General features: G+C 48.8%; 1 protein-coding gene across 8 annotated transcripts in view; it reads left to right on the top strand.

Moving 5' to 3' along the window:
* The window catches only part of PRR5L (proline rich 5 like), an 80,595-nt gene that overhangs the window by 13,019 nt on the left and 51,975 nt on the right, over nucleotides 1–15,601 (top strand). For all 8 annotated transcript variants that reach the window (XM_045163053.1, XM_045163050.1, XM_045163052.1 and 5 more), the window contains 2 exons: nucleotides 10,283–10,569; nucleotides 12,624–12,704. In XM_045163053.1, the coding sequence (XP_045018988.1) occupies nucleotides 10,406–10,569; nucleotides 12,624–12,704 (245 nt within the window). In that variant the 5' untranslated portion in view covers nucleotides 10,283–10,405. Of the gene's footprint in view, nucleotides 1–10,282; nucleotides 10,570–12,623; nucleotides 12,705–15,601 lie in introns of those variants that run through there.

Genomic DNA, 15,601 nt, shown 5'->3' with positions numbered 1-15,601 from the left:
GTAACATCCCTAGAAGTAGCGTTGCTGTGTCCGAGGACACAACCTTCGTCATTTTGTGTGCGTTAGTCGCTCAGTCATATGTGACCGTTTGTGACCCCGTGGACTGTATCCTGCCAGGCTCCTCCATCCATGGGATTCTCCAGGCAAGAATACTGGAATAGGTTTCCATTCCCTTCTCCAGAGGATCTTCCCAACCCAGGGATAGAACCCGGGTCTCCTGCATTGCAGCAGATTCTTTACCATCTGAGCTACCAGGTTGTAATCTTGTCAAATTTCCCTCCCTGGCAGTTGCCCCAGACTGCACTCCATCAAGCCCCACACCATGACTGGATGTCCCATCTGGGAACCTATGGAGGCTTCGTGGAGAACAATGTTCTATAAAAATTTAATACTAGCTCCAATTAGGGGGTTTCCTACTGTGGGTGAGGCCACGATCTAAGCTGCCTCATTTAATGCTAACAACGTTGAGATAAATATCACATTCATTTGACAGATGAGGAAACAGAGATTCGGAGAGGTTGAGCCATTTATCCAGGTCACCCAGCTGATACACTGTAGAGGTTGGATTTGAACCCAGGCTTGTCGGATTTCAATACTAGGATGTTTTCATGCACTAAAGCCGTCTGTAATTTGAGGTATCAGACTCCTCAGCTGATACTTGTTTATGGTTTCTGTGTCTGCCAGCAAGACCATCACTCTCTGGCTAGTTCATTTGCTCATTCATCAAATATCTGTGGGATTCTTGCACTATACTACGCTCTGGGGATGTACTTGACCACAGAGGAGACACAGCCCCTGCCCTTATGGACCTCATGCAAACAATAAGGAATATTTCTGTAGTGATTTATCCTGGAGTTTGCAGCCTCTGGGATCTAATGCCTGATGATCTAATAATAACAGAAATGAAGTGCACAATAAATGTAATGAACGTGAATCACCCCCAAAGCATCCCCTGGCCCCATCCATGGAAAAACTGTCTTCCACGAAACTGGTCCCTGGCGAGGAGGGTGCTCTGTGGGGTGGTGTGACCTGATCGGGGTTGGGGGTGGGCAGGTAGGGTGCTCTGTGGGGTGGTGTGACCTGATCGGGGTTGGGAGTGGGCAGGTGGGGTGCTCTGTGGGGTGGTGTGACCTGATGGGGGGGGCTGGTAGGGGGGGTGCTCTGTGGGGTGGTGTGATCTGATTGGGGGCGGGGGCGGGCAGGGGGGGTGCTCTGTGGGGTGGTGTGACCTGATCGGGGGTGGGGGGGTGGGCAAGGAGGTGCTCTGTGGGGCGGTGTGACCTGATCAGGGTGGGGGGGCGGGCAGGGGGGGTGTTCTGTTGGGTGGTGTGACCTGATGGGGGGGGGTGGCGGAGAAGGAGTAGGACCTCTCTGAGCAAGTGAAGTTTAGGTGATAAAGGGTGTGCAGGTTTGAGCCTGGATAAGTGAGTAGGAACTATTTCACACAGAGGGCACAGCACATGCAAAGGTCCTGGGGCAGGAGAGAGCAGGTTGTAGTAGAGGAAATGAGGGAAAGCTGGTGTGCAGAGTGAAGGGAAGTGAGAATGTGAGGATGAGGTTTGGGGATTTATTCTAAGACCTGTAGGGAGACTTTGAAAGCATTGAAGCAACAGCTCTGTGAGCATTGCAGGCACTGGTGTGTTGGGTTCTTGTTCAAAGCAGCATCTCCATTTCCTTCTCTGTAGGATGGGGAAGATGATAGCACACAGGGCTTTCAAGCATTTTTTTTTAATATAGTTATTTTTAATTGAAGGATAATTGCTTTACAATATTGTGTTGGTTTGTGCCACACATCATCATGTATCAGCCACAGGTATACATATGTCCCCTCCTCTTGAACCTCCCTCCCACCTCCACCCCATCCCACCCCTCTAGGTTGTCACAGAGCCCCAGTTTGAGTTCCCTGAGTCATACAGCAAATTCTCATTGGCTATCTACTTTACATATGGTGGTGTATATATTTCAATACTACTTTCTCCATTCATTCCACCCTCTCCTTCCTGCCTCTGTATGCACAAGTCTGTTCTCTATGTCTGAGTCTCCATTGCTGCCCTGTAAACAGGTTCATTGGTACCATCTTTCTGGAGTCCGTATATATGTGTTAATATATGTTATTTGTTTTTCTCTTTCTGACTTTCTCTGCATAATGGACTCTAGGTTCATCCACCTCATTAGAACTGACTCAAATGCATTCGTTTTTATGGCTGATTAATATTCCACTGTATATATGTACCGCAGCTTCTTTATCCGTTCATCCGTCAGTGGACATCTACGTTGTTTCTATGTCCCAGCTGTTGTAAATAGTGCTGCAATGAACGTTGGGCTACAATGAACATGTGTCTTTTTCAGGGGCTTTCTAACATTTTGACAGTAGGAAATACTGATATATTTAGTCTCAGTAAATGTGTGATATGCACGTTTCCCCCAAATGGGTGCACTCTGATATTTTCTAATCTATATCATGAAAGATTTTGGGTCAAGTCCCCCTGAATTCATTTCAGAGGCACCAAGATAATGCATGCCAAGTGCCTGTCCTTTCTTTGCCCTCAGTGAATATGCCATCATTCTCTGTGGTCATCATGATCAAGATTGCTCTGGCCATAGTTAAGAGAATGGATGGGTGGAGTTGAATGACGGTATCTAAATCCTGAGGGTGTGGAAGGTCATTGGCTCTTCATCTCTGTGTTCGTGTCCCAGGGGAGGAGCTCCTTGCTGGGCTTCCTGCCTTCAGGGGCACCTGGGTGGGGATGAGGGGATCTATCAGATGAGCTGTCTGTCTGGTTTCCCTGGGAACGGGTTTCTCCTGTTTTCTGTTTTCTGGGCGGCCACATCAGACTGAGTACCCAGTTTTGCTTGACTTCTTTGTTATTTACCCTCAGAATGGCTTTTTCCTGGAAGCCTCAGAGTCATTATAAGCCACCCACTTCTTTAAGTTTTGCCATGATCCTACTTCCCTTTTCAGAGGGTTGGAGTCTTAGTACAATAGAATTTATTCGCATTTTCCACTAGGTATACCCCCTTCTTCTGCCCACTGGCCCAGCCTGTAGGCCACGCCCCCTCCCCATGCCCTGGCCCTAGAAGCCGGGAGGAGAAGGCAAGACACCACATTCTTCTCCAAGATACACATTGTGGATCCTGAGTTTCCAAAGTAACCCCGTGCAATGAGCCCGGGGAGGGGAGCAAGGCCAGTGACAGCACCCAGGAACCCTTTAACTGCCTCATGCTTCGTGAACGCAGGGCTCTGGCTTTCCAGATAACTGAAAAGCACCCAAAACTTAGCTACTTTAATCATTCTAGAAGCATATTTTCCTAAGCGTTAGCCTCATTGGTCCTTCATGAGTGAACATCTACTAAAACACCATGGTTTCTGTAACTCAGAGACTTTAGGCAAGGAGGGTTTTGTGATGTTGACAGTGATGATGTTGGTGGCTGTAGCTGGATTGTGTCCCCCCTAGAATTTGTATCAGAGAAGGCAATGGCACCCCACTCCAGTACTCTTGCCTGGAGAATCCCATGGGCAGAGGAGCCTGGTAGGCTGCAGTCCATGGGGTCGGGAAGAGTCAGACACAACTGAAGTGACTTAGCAGAATTCGTATGGTGAGATCCAGCCCCTAGAACCTTAGAATGTGATTGTATTGGGTTGGCCAAAATGTTCATTCGGATTTTTCTGTAACATCTTACAGGGAAAAAAACCCAACGAGCCTTTTTAGCCAACGTAACATTTTAAGATAGGGACTTTGAAGAGGTGACTGAGTTAAAACGAGCTCATCAGAGTGGACCCTCATCCAATATGACTAGCGTCCTTATAAGAAGAGGAAGTTTGGACAGAGAGACACCGGGGATGCAGGCACACGGAGGCAAGTCCACGCGAGGACACAGGGTGGCTGTCTTCAAGGCAGGGAGAGAGGCCTCAGGAGAGAACCACCTTGCTGACACCTTGATCGTGAACTTGTAGGTCCTGAACCGTGAGAAAATAAATGTCTGTTGCTTGAACCCACCCCGTCTGTGGTATTTGATTATAGCAGACTGAGCAGGCTAATACGGCGGCGGTGGTGGTGGTGGTAATAAAAACAAGCAGTAGGTAGCAGATATCAAGCGCTTGCTGCATACCAACCTGTTTTAAGCCTTCCTTGAATCATCTCATCCAGCCCCACACCATCACTACCACCACCAATCCTAAGTCGCCTGCTTCAGCTGGACGTGCTGACACGGAGCCTGGCTCTGGCCCCTTTGGTCTGAACCTCCACAGCACGTGGGGTGGCACCTGGGTAATTCCAGGAACCATGCCAAGCACTGCATAGATCATCTTGCTCATCAGCACCACAACTCTCCAGGCTCCCATGTTTGCGATGTAGACCCTGCTGTGCAGGGTGGACCAGGGACACAGTGAGTATATTCATTTGTGGTGGCTGCAGTAACAAATGCCCACAACCTTGGTTTGCTTTAAACAACAGGCGTGGGGACTTCCCTGGCTGGTCTAGTGACTAAGACTTTGACTTCCAGCTTGGGGGAGAATGGATACATGTATATGTATAGCTGAGTCCCTTTGCCAGTCCCCTGAAACTATTACAACATTGTTAATTGGCTGTACCCCAGTACAAAACAGTTTTACAAAATTAACATGTAGAGTTTCAAAAAAGGCTTAGACTTCCAATGCAGGGGATGCAGGTGTGATCCCTGGTCCAGGATCTAAGATCCCACATCTTAAGCCAAAAAACCAAAACATAAAACAGAAGCAATATTGTAACACATACAATAAAGACTTTAAAAATGGTCCACATTAAAAAAAAAAAGTCTTAAAAAAAACAAACAACCAGAAATGTATTTTTTCACAGTTCTGGAGTCAGAAGTCCAGAATCAATGTATCATAGGATCATACACCCTCCAGAGACGCTAGGGGTGAATCTCGTTTTCTTTTTCACAGCAGACCGACTTCTAGCTGCATTGGGAGAATCTGTTTCTTTCCCCTTTTAGCTTCCTCTGGTGGCTGCCAGCATTCCTTGGCTTGTGGCTGTATCTCTCCTGTCTCTTCCTCTGTCTTTGCATCTTCTTTGTGTGTATCTGTGTCTCCTCCTCCGTCTCCAGTCTCCTGCAGCCCTCTTATCAGGGTACATGTATTTATGGGCCCATCTGGATAATCTACACTAAGCTACTTCTCTCCGGATCCTTGACTTAATTACATCTTTTGCCACCCGAGACAATGGTCTCAGGTTCTGAGGACTAAGAAGTGACTCCATCTTTGGGGGCCAGTTTTTCTGCCTCCTGCAGTCAATGAGTGGCAGAATGAGCGTTGATGCCAGGGTTTGCCTGATTCGAAAGCCCCGAGTGACCACTCATCCTTGAGAGCTACAGTCATTCCTGTTAATTAATGGTATGTTAACTGTTTCATTTGGGCTTCCCAGGTGGCACAATGGTAAAGAATCTTCTTGCAATGTTGGAGACGCAGAAGACATGGGTTTGATCCCTGGCTGGGGAAGATCACCTTGAGGAGGAAATAGCAACCCAATCCAATATTCTTGCCTGGAAAATTCCATGGACAGAAGATCTTGGTGGGCTACAGTCCATGGGGTCGCAAAGAGTCAGACATAACTGAGCAACTGAGCAGCAACCATTCCATTTAGGGGTACCATAGTTGATTAGGGGGGCTTCCCTGGTGGCTCAGAGGTTAAAGCGTCTGCCTGCAATGCAGGAGACCCTGGTTCAATCCCTGGGTTGAGAAGCTCCCCTGGAGAAGGAAAATGGCAACCCACTTCAGTATTATTGCCTGGAGAATCCCATGGAGAGAGGAGCCTAGTAGGCTACCGTCCACAGGGTCCCAAAGAGTTGGACACGACTGAGTGACTTCACTTTCACATAGTTGATTAACCTGTCCCCTTTGGGTGGATATTTTAGTGGTTTCCAATTTTTCATTACTGCAAAAAAACTGGCATATTTGCCAGGCTTCAGGACCATGTCACCATTTCTGTAGGGTACATTCTTAGAAGTGAAACTGCTGGGCCAAAGGGCCAGTAATTCTTAGCTTGCTTCACTCTGTGGCCAACCCCCACCCCACTGCCACCCAGAAACCACGCTATGGGAAAGGAGTTGAAAGGCATCATGCCTCAGTAAATAACATCCTGAGTTACCCAAGGCCCTAATGCTCTATGACCACCATGGGGGCTCAGAGACCTGGCCTGCTCCCAAGTGGAGTATTTTGCAGATGTTTCTGAGGTCGCCGTAAGCCGGGGGAAGTGTTGCTATGCTCCCACTGCTGTCATTGCCTAGAGATTTAGAAATAACAAGTTATTTATTTAACAAGCACTTATGAAGCATTTGCTATTTGCCACGCACTCTTCCATCTAAGTGCTTTACAAATATCCTCCTTTTATCCTCATTCAACCCTGAGGTTGTCATGCTAGCTAGCTCATCTCGTGCAGGAGGCAGCTGAGCCTCAGAGAGGTCAAGAGGCTTGCCAAGGTTGCACAGATAGTAGGGGGTGGGGTGTCTAACTAAAGCAGCCCAAGCTTTCGCCTTTCATGTTTTTCTCCTTGTGCTCCCCTGGCCTGCGTCAAATGTGGTCTTAGTGTTCCTTACGTCTGTTTATCCATCTCTGGGGCATGAGGTTTAAATTTTAATATGAAATTCTGTGACTAGATGTTCCTACCTAACTTGGTAGCTTCAGTTGTGATTCTCCTGGCCAGGTCTGGTCTCCCGGCAAAGTGAGAATGGGCTGTAGGATGAGGCCAGTCGTCAGTCAGTGATCTGCCTCTTAATAGCTGTGTGCCTTCTGGCAGGTTACTTAACTTCTCTGATCGTCAGATGGGGTTTGGTGACAGCGTTTGTCATCAGGTCAGGCAGGCAGTTGGTGCCTTATGAGTTGCTAGTCTTTCTTCATTTTTATCTTCAGCAGTGCCCTTAGGCTTGAGGTTACAGGGATGAGTAAGTCTCGATCTGATTACTGTCTTCAAAGAGCCTACAGAATGGCCTAGGTGGGGGCTGGGAAACTTTCTAGATCAGGAATGAGGGAACCTGAGTTCTAGCCAGTCCCGGCTCTCTCCTACCTCGGACATCAGACTTTGCTCTGCTCCTCTAAGCCTCTGTAAGCGAGAGCCTGGCCTGGCTTCACTGGGAAGCTCCGCCTGACTTGTGAGTTTCCACCTTGCCCTGTTTAGGTCAGGACGAGCCCGGGTGTGAGGAGGCAGTGCCATGGCAGGTGGATTCAGGGTGTGTCAGCTTTTCCCTTTTAGGCCCCTCTCATCAAAGCGCCCAGCAGCTTCCTCTTGGAGCTCTGGGGAGGCCTCTCGGCTCCAGCCGGAAGTAGGCATGGTGGATGAAGACAGCTTTGGAATGTCTGGATCAGAGGGTGGCAGGTTTTGCAGGGGACGAATGAGTCAGAGACGCTCCTGACTATGTGTTACTGCACGGCTAAGGCAAGGCCGAGGACGCCGCGGTCATCGTCCTTTTGGCTGAAAGTCACCCGTAGTTAAAAGGGTTGCATATGTGGATGGGGCTGCCCATGAGGCTTGCTGGATGTGCACATGGCTTGGAGCAGGAAGCCTGGCGGGAGGCAGTAACTGAGAAGTGGGATGCGGGGCAGGAGCCCGCTCCCGGGGTCCGCTGTGTTGCCCAGCCTCCTGCAGAAGTGGTGTTTTGGCAGGAAACCAGAAGACATGAATGATGCATTCTGCTCACCTTTCTACTTCCCTGTACAGGTGCCCCTGAGTGGGAGGCAGCTCCATCACCTGGAGTTTAGGATCCTCGTAAATGGAGTTAATATCCCATAATTACACAGATGAATTGCACTTAACAGGCCCATTTAAAGAAAGGCAGTGAAACAGAGTCTCTCTTAATTGTGTGACCTTTACCAGGCAAGTTAAATCCCAAAGCCAGCTAGTTTAAGGCGTCTGAAGGGCTCCCGTGGTTTTATTACTGCATTGCCCCACTCATTTATTTGCATAGATCTTTCCACCTTCCAGGGGCACTTGTGGGGTTATTGAGACCCTCTGAAAGTGAGAAGGCCTATCATGACTTCCTCAGCATTTATTGGTAAAGTTTAGTCATCGTCAGCTCATTCTGAGAATGGGGTGAAGGGCAGGAGACTGTCAGAGAAAGTGGGACACGTTTAAAAAGTGTCAGAGGTAGGACAAGCCATTCCTTTCTTCGCTCCTGGCTTTACAAGTTCATTGTCACTGTGCCCACTGTCTACAGGGAGTGATAGCCCTGCCCGCACCCTCTGGATGGACAGTCTCAGGGCCCAGCTAGCAGCCTCAGTGCTTCGCTGACCAGGGTAGCCTGTTTCCCTGGGAGGAGGGACCTGGATTCTTCCTTCTTCTAACACCGCAGCTGGGCCTGCAAAATCTGCTCCCCCTGCCAGCTGGAAAGTTGGCATTTGTAGCTGGAATATCTTTTTCCTTCAGTGTTGTTTTTGGGGACACAGCAGAGTAAGTTGGTGAGGTGCTACTGAGAATACTTTTGGGCTAAACCCTAAAGCTTTGGAAGAAAAAAGTGACTTTGATCTTGGTGATTTCATTTTGTTCTTCCCTCTGACCAGTTCCCAAACTCACTTTGCATCGTCAGTTTGGACTTGACGCTGACTGAAGAATAAAAGACGGAAATGGCAGGTTCAAAAGTGCCCAGAAAAGAGAGAGAGACAGGTCTGAATAGAAATAGCCGATGCTTGAGAGCCTTGGGTCTACTATTTTGCTGGGCATGTCACACCATCTCATTTCCCCTCTTATCTGTCCTGTGAAGTTGGCATTGCTAGCAGCTGAGGACTCAGACTCAATCAGCCCAAAGTCACACAACTTGGGAGTGACCTTGTTAAGATTCGAACCCAGATTCACTCAAAGTCATTAACCATGGAGTCATAAAGGTTTCCAGGAGACAGTATCATTGAACCCAACCCTGCAGGGTGAGTTAGATTTAGATAAACAGAGAGGAAGAGGGAGGGGGTTCTGGGCAAGGGAAACAAGGCTGTGCTGTGCTTCATCGCTCAGTCGTGTCTGATTCTTTGCAACCCCAAGGACTCTAGCCTGCCAGGCTTCTCTGTCCATGGGGTTTCTCCAGGCAAGAATACTGGAGTGGGTTGCCATGCCCTCCTCCAGGGGATCTCCCACATTGCAGGTGGATTCTTTACCGTCTGAGCCACAAGGGAAGCCCAAGAATACTGGAATGGGTAGCCTATCTCTTCTCCAGCGGATCTTCCCAACACAAGAATCAAACCAGGGTCTCCTGCACGGCAGGTGGATTCTTTACTAGCTGAACTACCAGGGAAGCCCTAAGGGAAATAGTAGATACAATCAAAAGCCTGCAGCCTCACATGGAACAGCTCCATGGAGCAGGGACCACATTCTCCATGGCCACCATGCATCCCCAATACCAGAGTGCCCAAAGCGCTGTAGGGGCTTAGTAAATGTTTGTTGCATGAGCAAATACAGGACAACTTCTCTTCCCATAGACCGTGAGCCTCCTGAGGGCAGGGACTCGGTCTTAGAAATCTTCGGATGCTACACAGCTCACATGATTAATAAATCGCTGTTGTTTATTACAAAGTTGTGTCCAGCTCTTTTGCGACCCCATGGACTGTAGCCCACCAGGCTCCTCTGTCCATGGGATTCTCCAGGCAAGAATACTGGAGTGGGTTGCCATTTCCTCCTCCAGGGGATCTTCCTGACCCAGAGTTCCAACCCACGTCTCCTGCATTAGCAGGTGGATTCTTTACCACTGAGCCACCAGGGAAGCCTGGTTAGTAAATAGTAGCTAATAAATATGTTCTGATAGAATAAATGAATGAATGGCAGGCAAGGGAGGGTGAGGAGATGAGCCTGAGGGAAGAGGCACTGATGCTTTGGGAAACACTGAGCGATGTATGTGGGCTGCTGTGGTCAGGGCATGTCATGGACCATCTTCAGTGCCTAGACAAGGAGCTCTTGTGTGCTCTATTTTTTTTTTTTTAAGCCATCTCAATGGAAAACTTGGTGGAAGCTACAGAAACTCAGTGGGGGCCCAAACTTTGATGGGTGTGCATGGGAACCACAGTCAAACATAGCTTACAATCACTTTTCTGTAGGACTGGCCTCAACCCACTGTGAGTGCCTCTCCACCTGGGGATGACCACAAGGTTATAACCAAAAGGAGGCTTGTGAACACTTGTGAATGGGACCCTGCAAGTTAGAGATAGTACTCTGGGGTCCTGGAATTTTTTTTTTTAGGGTAGTTTGGCCAGGAAGTCCCAACCAGCTTCCCCCACGATGGGGTCTGCTCAGCCCAGGTGTTTTCAAGAAAAGCTGGCCTCTCTTTTCAGGTATTGGTCAACATCGTGGTTTTGAGAACACCTGACGGCCGGAAGACAGCCCTGGGAGAAGCCCTTTGGGTGGGCAGTCGGAACCTTCTGGTCAGAGGAGAAGCCGCCCCCTCACCTGGACTTATGACCCGTGGCTTCGCCCCCAGCCTGCCCGTCGAGTTCCCCAAGATGGGCTCCTTCCGCAGGCCCAGACCACGCTTCATGAGCTCCCCGGCGCTCAGCGACCTGCCCCGCTTCCAGGCAGCCCGCCAGGCTCTGCAGCTGAGTTCCAACTCCGCTTGGAACAGGTATGGGAGGCACTGGGTGGGCGGGAAGGTGGTGGTGGGGTAGGGGTTGGGGTGCCAGGGCCAGGGGCTGGCTGAGCTTCAGCATCTCCTGAGATCACAGCTCCAGAAGGTCATGGGTATAGGGGTGACTGGCACAGTGTGCCCGTTTCCCTATGGCAACTGTATGCATCAGCGTTTCTTGTTTTTTTTTTTTTTTTTAATGTATTTTTTCTTTTTGTATTAATATACGGTTATTTGCAAAATTGTGTTAGATTCAGTTATTTTTTCTGCTTATATTTCACAATAGGTTATTACAAGATATTGAACGTAGCTCCCTGTACTATGCAGTAAATCCTGGTTGCGTATCTGTTTGCTGCATCCTGGTTTGTTAATCCCATACTCCTAGTTTGTCCCTCTTTCTCTCTCCCTGTCCTTCCTTGTTTGAATAGAGGGAAAGCGGACCACTGGGGGGCTTCTGGGCTCTCAAAGTCAGTTAACCAGCCCGGGACAGTTGGATCAGAACTTAACATTAGTCCCATGCCAGTTGTCAGAGGACCCGAGGGTGGGAACATCTAAGTAACCTCCAGTCACCTGCTACCTATTTGGGAAGATGAGACATGTATCTGTGAAAAGCTAGCAATGCAGTGTAGACCAGGGTTGATCCCCACCTGGAAGCTACTGGTGGCTGGGAGAGGAGCCTCTGAGCCTTAGTAAGGTGCCCAGCCAATCTGTGTACCAGGTACTGAGTAGAGACTGAATCCATACTATGTCTCACCTTCCTGGAGCTGTTTTTCAAATCTGTGTGGTTCCTCTTTGGATAAATCAAATGCATTGCTATTTTAAAGCATTACTGAGGGCATGTGTGTGTGTGTGTCATTTGGATCATTATTGATTTTTTTTTAATGAATGCACAACTCATGATGGTGAGGGAGGAGAGAACTGAAATGTTTTGATGTTAAGTAGAACCTGGTTCATTTTTAAAAAGCCTGAAACCTGGGCTGAAAACAAGCCTGTGATCAGCTCCTTGCTGAAATGGCTGGGCTGGGTCCAGAGACTTACCTGGGTCCTTCAAGGGATCAACTCTCCTGCCTGGACACTCGTGGGAGGGGAAGGGGAAGTGAGGCCAGCCCTTCTGGAGTTCTTCCCAGAAAGTACTATTAAAAGGATGGACCTAGAGTCTGTCATACACTGTGAAGTAAGTCAGAAGGAGAAAAACAAATATCGTATATTGCGGCATGAATATGAAATCTAGAAAAAATGGTCCAGATGAACCTATTTGCAGGGCAGGAACAGAGACGCAGACATAGAGAAGGGGCGTGTGGACACAGAGGGGTAAGGGGAGGGTGGGATGAATCGGGAGAGCAGTGACATACACAGACCAGCAGCCGTGAAATAGATCACTGGTGGGAAGCTGGTGTATAGCACGGGGAGCTCAGTTCAGTGCTCTTTGATGACCTAGATGGGTAGGATTGAGGGGGGAGCTGGCAGGGAGGTCCAAGAAGGAAAGGACATTATGTATACATATAGCTGACTCACTTCGTTGTATCACAGAAACTAATATACCATTGTAAAGCAATTATTTTTTTAAGTAAAATAAAAGGCGAGGACAATTAAAATCCATAATTGCAAAATTAAAAAAAAATTAAGATAAGGCAAGGCGTGATCCTTTCCAGGCTGTGAAGACAGAGGCCTCCTAAGGGAGAGGACCGTAGGCTGGGGTGAACTCCTGCTTGTAGCCAATGCCACGCGGGACTCTTCCAGACCCGCAGGTGCTGGCCACGCAGTTTCCCGAGAGCAGATCCCACCGCCCGCCCTTCAGTGAGGCTGCTTCCCAGCAGGGCTGCCAGCCTGCGAGAAAGCGCGGGGAGAGGGCCTCTGTTTGTCCGCTTGGCCTCGGTCTTCCTCCTCTCTAAGGACCCTCGTGTGCCAGTGATGGCTTCCAGGGAGTGAAAACGCGGGCCTGCCTGTGCCCCGGGCTCCCTGGCCCTTCTCCCCACCCTCGGCTCTGAGCTGCTTATGGAGGTGGCACCGGGGAGGCAGAGCCACTCACCGGGGGTCTTTCTATTTCCCCGCAGCGTCCAGACTGCCGTGATCAACGTCTTTAAGGGGGGCGGCTTGCAGAGCAATGAGCTTTATGCGCTGAATGAAAACATCAGGTACGTGGCTGGCCAGTTGGGGACCCTCTCCTCCATGGGCCTGAACTGGGGCAGAGGGGCTACCCCTCACCGTCACTCCGGGAGCCTCACCTTGAGTTCTGTTTTCTGCTTGGTTCTTATTGCTGCTCCTGTTGGCTTTTCTGAATCTTTCCTGACTGTTCCGGGGCCCTTGTCTGTCTAGACTTCTGTTCCAGAGAGGGCCTGTCCATTTGTCCATGTATATAGTGCGTTGTAGGTGGCTGGGGCACAGGGGGTAGAGGGGGACATCTAGCAGCTGTCATTTACTCTGTAAACATTTCTTATGCCTGATTGACCATATTAGGCAGGATGGTCTGGTGCTTGGGAGTAGACTACTTAGGATTTTATAGCTGTTCTTTCTTTTACTAAAAGGTTTACCAACCTCTTTGTGCCTTGGCTTCCTCTTATATGAAATAGGGATAGGAAATGCGCCTACTTCCATAAGATTCTTGTGAGGTATTGAGTTACTGCATAAATAGTCTGTAAGAACAGAGTTGGAAACACATGAAGTACTTGGTACTTGGAGCTCTTACCATCATTGTTATTGTCATTGCTTACTGTCATTGCTATTAGGTTTTGATGATAAAACTCTCGATAAGATATGGTCCTTGAAGAGTTTGTCTTCCAGAATCTTCCCAGTAGTGTCTACTACTCGTTCATTCATTCATACATCAAATGTTTCAGCGCCTCCCCATTAGCCAGGCACTGGAAACACAATAATGAACAAAGACAGAGGCAGACACTGCTTTTCCTGGAATTTACAATATGTTCAGTTGGGACAATAATCATTAGTCAACGGATCACACATATAACATGCATTAATAATAATGTACCTGTGACAGCTACCACAACACAATTACGTGATGAGAGCCTGTGTCAGTAGGACTTGGTTTTGCCAAGGAGGCCAGGAATGGTGATGTGGTGCTTATGCTGTCATCTGATGGGTCAGTGGATGTAACTAAGCGAAGAGGGCTCCAGGTAGTGGCAACTGCAGGTGCAAAGGTCCTGCGGCAGCAACGGACCTGAGCGCAGGACTGAAAGTAAGCCCACTTGCCCAGAGCACTGGGGGTTGGGTGGTGGTGTGGTTGGATTTGTGTGTTGGTAAAAGGAGGGCAGAGAAGCAGGCATGGCCCAGAGCCCCAGGATCTCCTGGGGACAGGAAGTTGGACATCAACTCTTTCAATGGGCTGGTGTCCATTCCTCTTGGGTGTGTTAAGTGCAGAACGTCAAGGCTAAAGACCCAAGCCTGGGGTGGGCAGAACATTAAACAAGGCCATTATTCGAGTCCTGTTTACATTTAGTTAAGGCCTGTATTAGGGTCAGTGAAGTGTTTTAAGAGCTCTGCTTTCATGAAAACCTTTAGAGCTCAGAAATAAAGAGAGTTGTCTTAAATTTCTAGCCATGTGCTTGAATTTCACATAAGAATTACACAAATATGGAAAGACACAATAGGGATCATCTCACCCAAGGCCCCCTTTTTACAGAGGAGGAAACTGAGGCCCCGAGAAGTTGGGTGACAGGGGCAAAGCTGGGTCAGCCAACCCCCTGGTTGCAAAAACTGAGTTTCACTCTGAGAACTAAGATCCCCGCCTCTCTATGAATGTTCCTTAGCTCACAATAGATGTATAAATAAATAAAGTGGTGACTCAGGAACGTGCTAATTGTTCCTTGTATCAGGGGACGGATCCTGAAATTGTACTTAAAAACCATTGTTTGTGGGCAGTTAGGAAAAGTACGGGTCACGCCGGATTGCACCAGCCCTGTTAACCCATGGGCTACTCACCGAGAGGCCCACAGGTGCCAGCAGATCTAAGTGGGTGAAGCCAGCCTGGATCCCCCTCCCGCTGGAAGAACGTAGGTCCAGTGTCATGCCATCTTATTTCTCAAGAAGAACCAGAGACGGAGATTTTTATGTGAAATTTCATATCATTTAAATGTTGATAAATGATCCAGATGTTCCCAAACATCGGTATAGGGCAAACAAAACACATCCGTGGGCTGAACTTGACCAAGGAGGTGCCCATTTGTGAGATCAGCCAGAACACGCATGGGAGGCTGATGGGAATGGTGCATCCCAGATTCTAGCACTAAGGACCCTTGAGTTGGGGGAAAGGGAGCTGACATGGATGGAGGTACCCGGAAAAGTGCCGGGTGCCTTTCACCTCCACCACACTCAACCCACCTCACAGAGCTGTCAGACAACCATTGTTCTCATTGTGTAGTCTGCCCACAAAATGATGGGCAAGAGAAGCTTGTCCAAGGTCACAAGTAGAATCGGAATGTGAACCTTTTCCTGAGGAACCTATTTGCAGGGCAGGAATATAGATGCAGACATAGGGAATGGACTTGTGGACACAGTGGGGAATGAGAGAGCGGGATGAATTAAGATAGTAGGGATTTCTTTGGAAGGAACGATGCTAAAGCTGAAACTCCAGTACTTTGGCCACCTCATGCGAAGAGTTGACTCATTGGAAAAGACTCTGATGCTGGGAGGGATTAGGGGCAGGAGGAGAAGGGGACGACAGAGGATGAGATGGCTGGATGGCATCACTGACTCGGACGTGAGTCTGAGTGAACTTCAGGAGTTGGTGCTGGACAGGGAGGCCTGGCGTGCTGCGATTCATGGGGTCGCAAAGAGTCGGACACGACTGAGCGACTGACCTGAACTGAACTGAACTGACATATATATACACCACCAGGTGTAAAATAAATAGCTAGTGGGAAGTTGCTGTGTAACACAGGGAGCTCTCTGACAAACCTAGAGGGGCTGGGATGGGGTGCAGGCATTGGAGGGAGGTTCAGGAGGGAGGGGATATATGTATACTTATGGCTGATTCACGTTGTTCTGTGGCAGAAACAAATACAACATTGTAAAGCAA

The sequence above is a fragment of the Bubalus bubalis genome, chromosome 16 (assembly GCF_019923935.1).
Source record: "Bubalus bubalis isolate 160015118507 breed Murrah chromosome 16, NDDB_SH_1, whole genome shotgun sequence".
Taxonomy (NCBI): domain Eukaryota; kingdom Metazoa; phylum Chordata; class Mammalia; order Artiodactyla; family Bovidae; genus Bubalus; species Bubalus bubalis.
The sequence above is the reverse complement of the archived record's forward strand: the minus strand, read 5'-3'. Positions and strand labels throughout refer to the sequence as shown.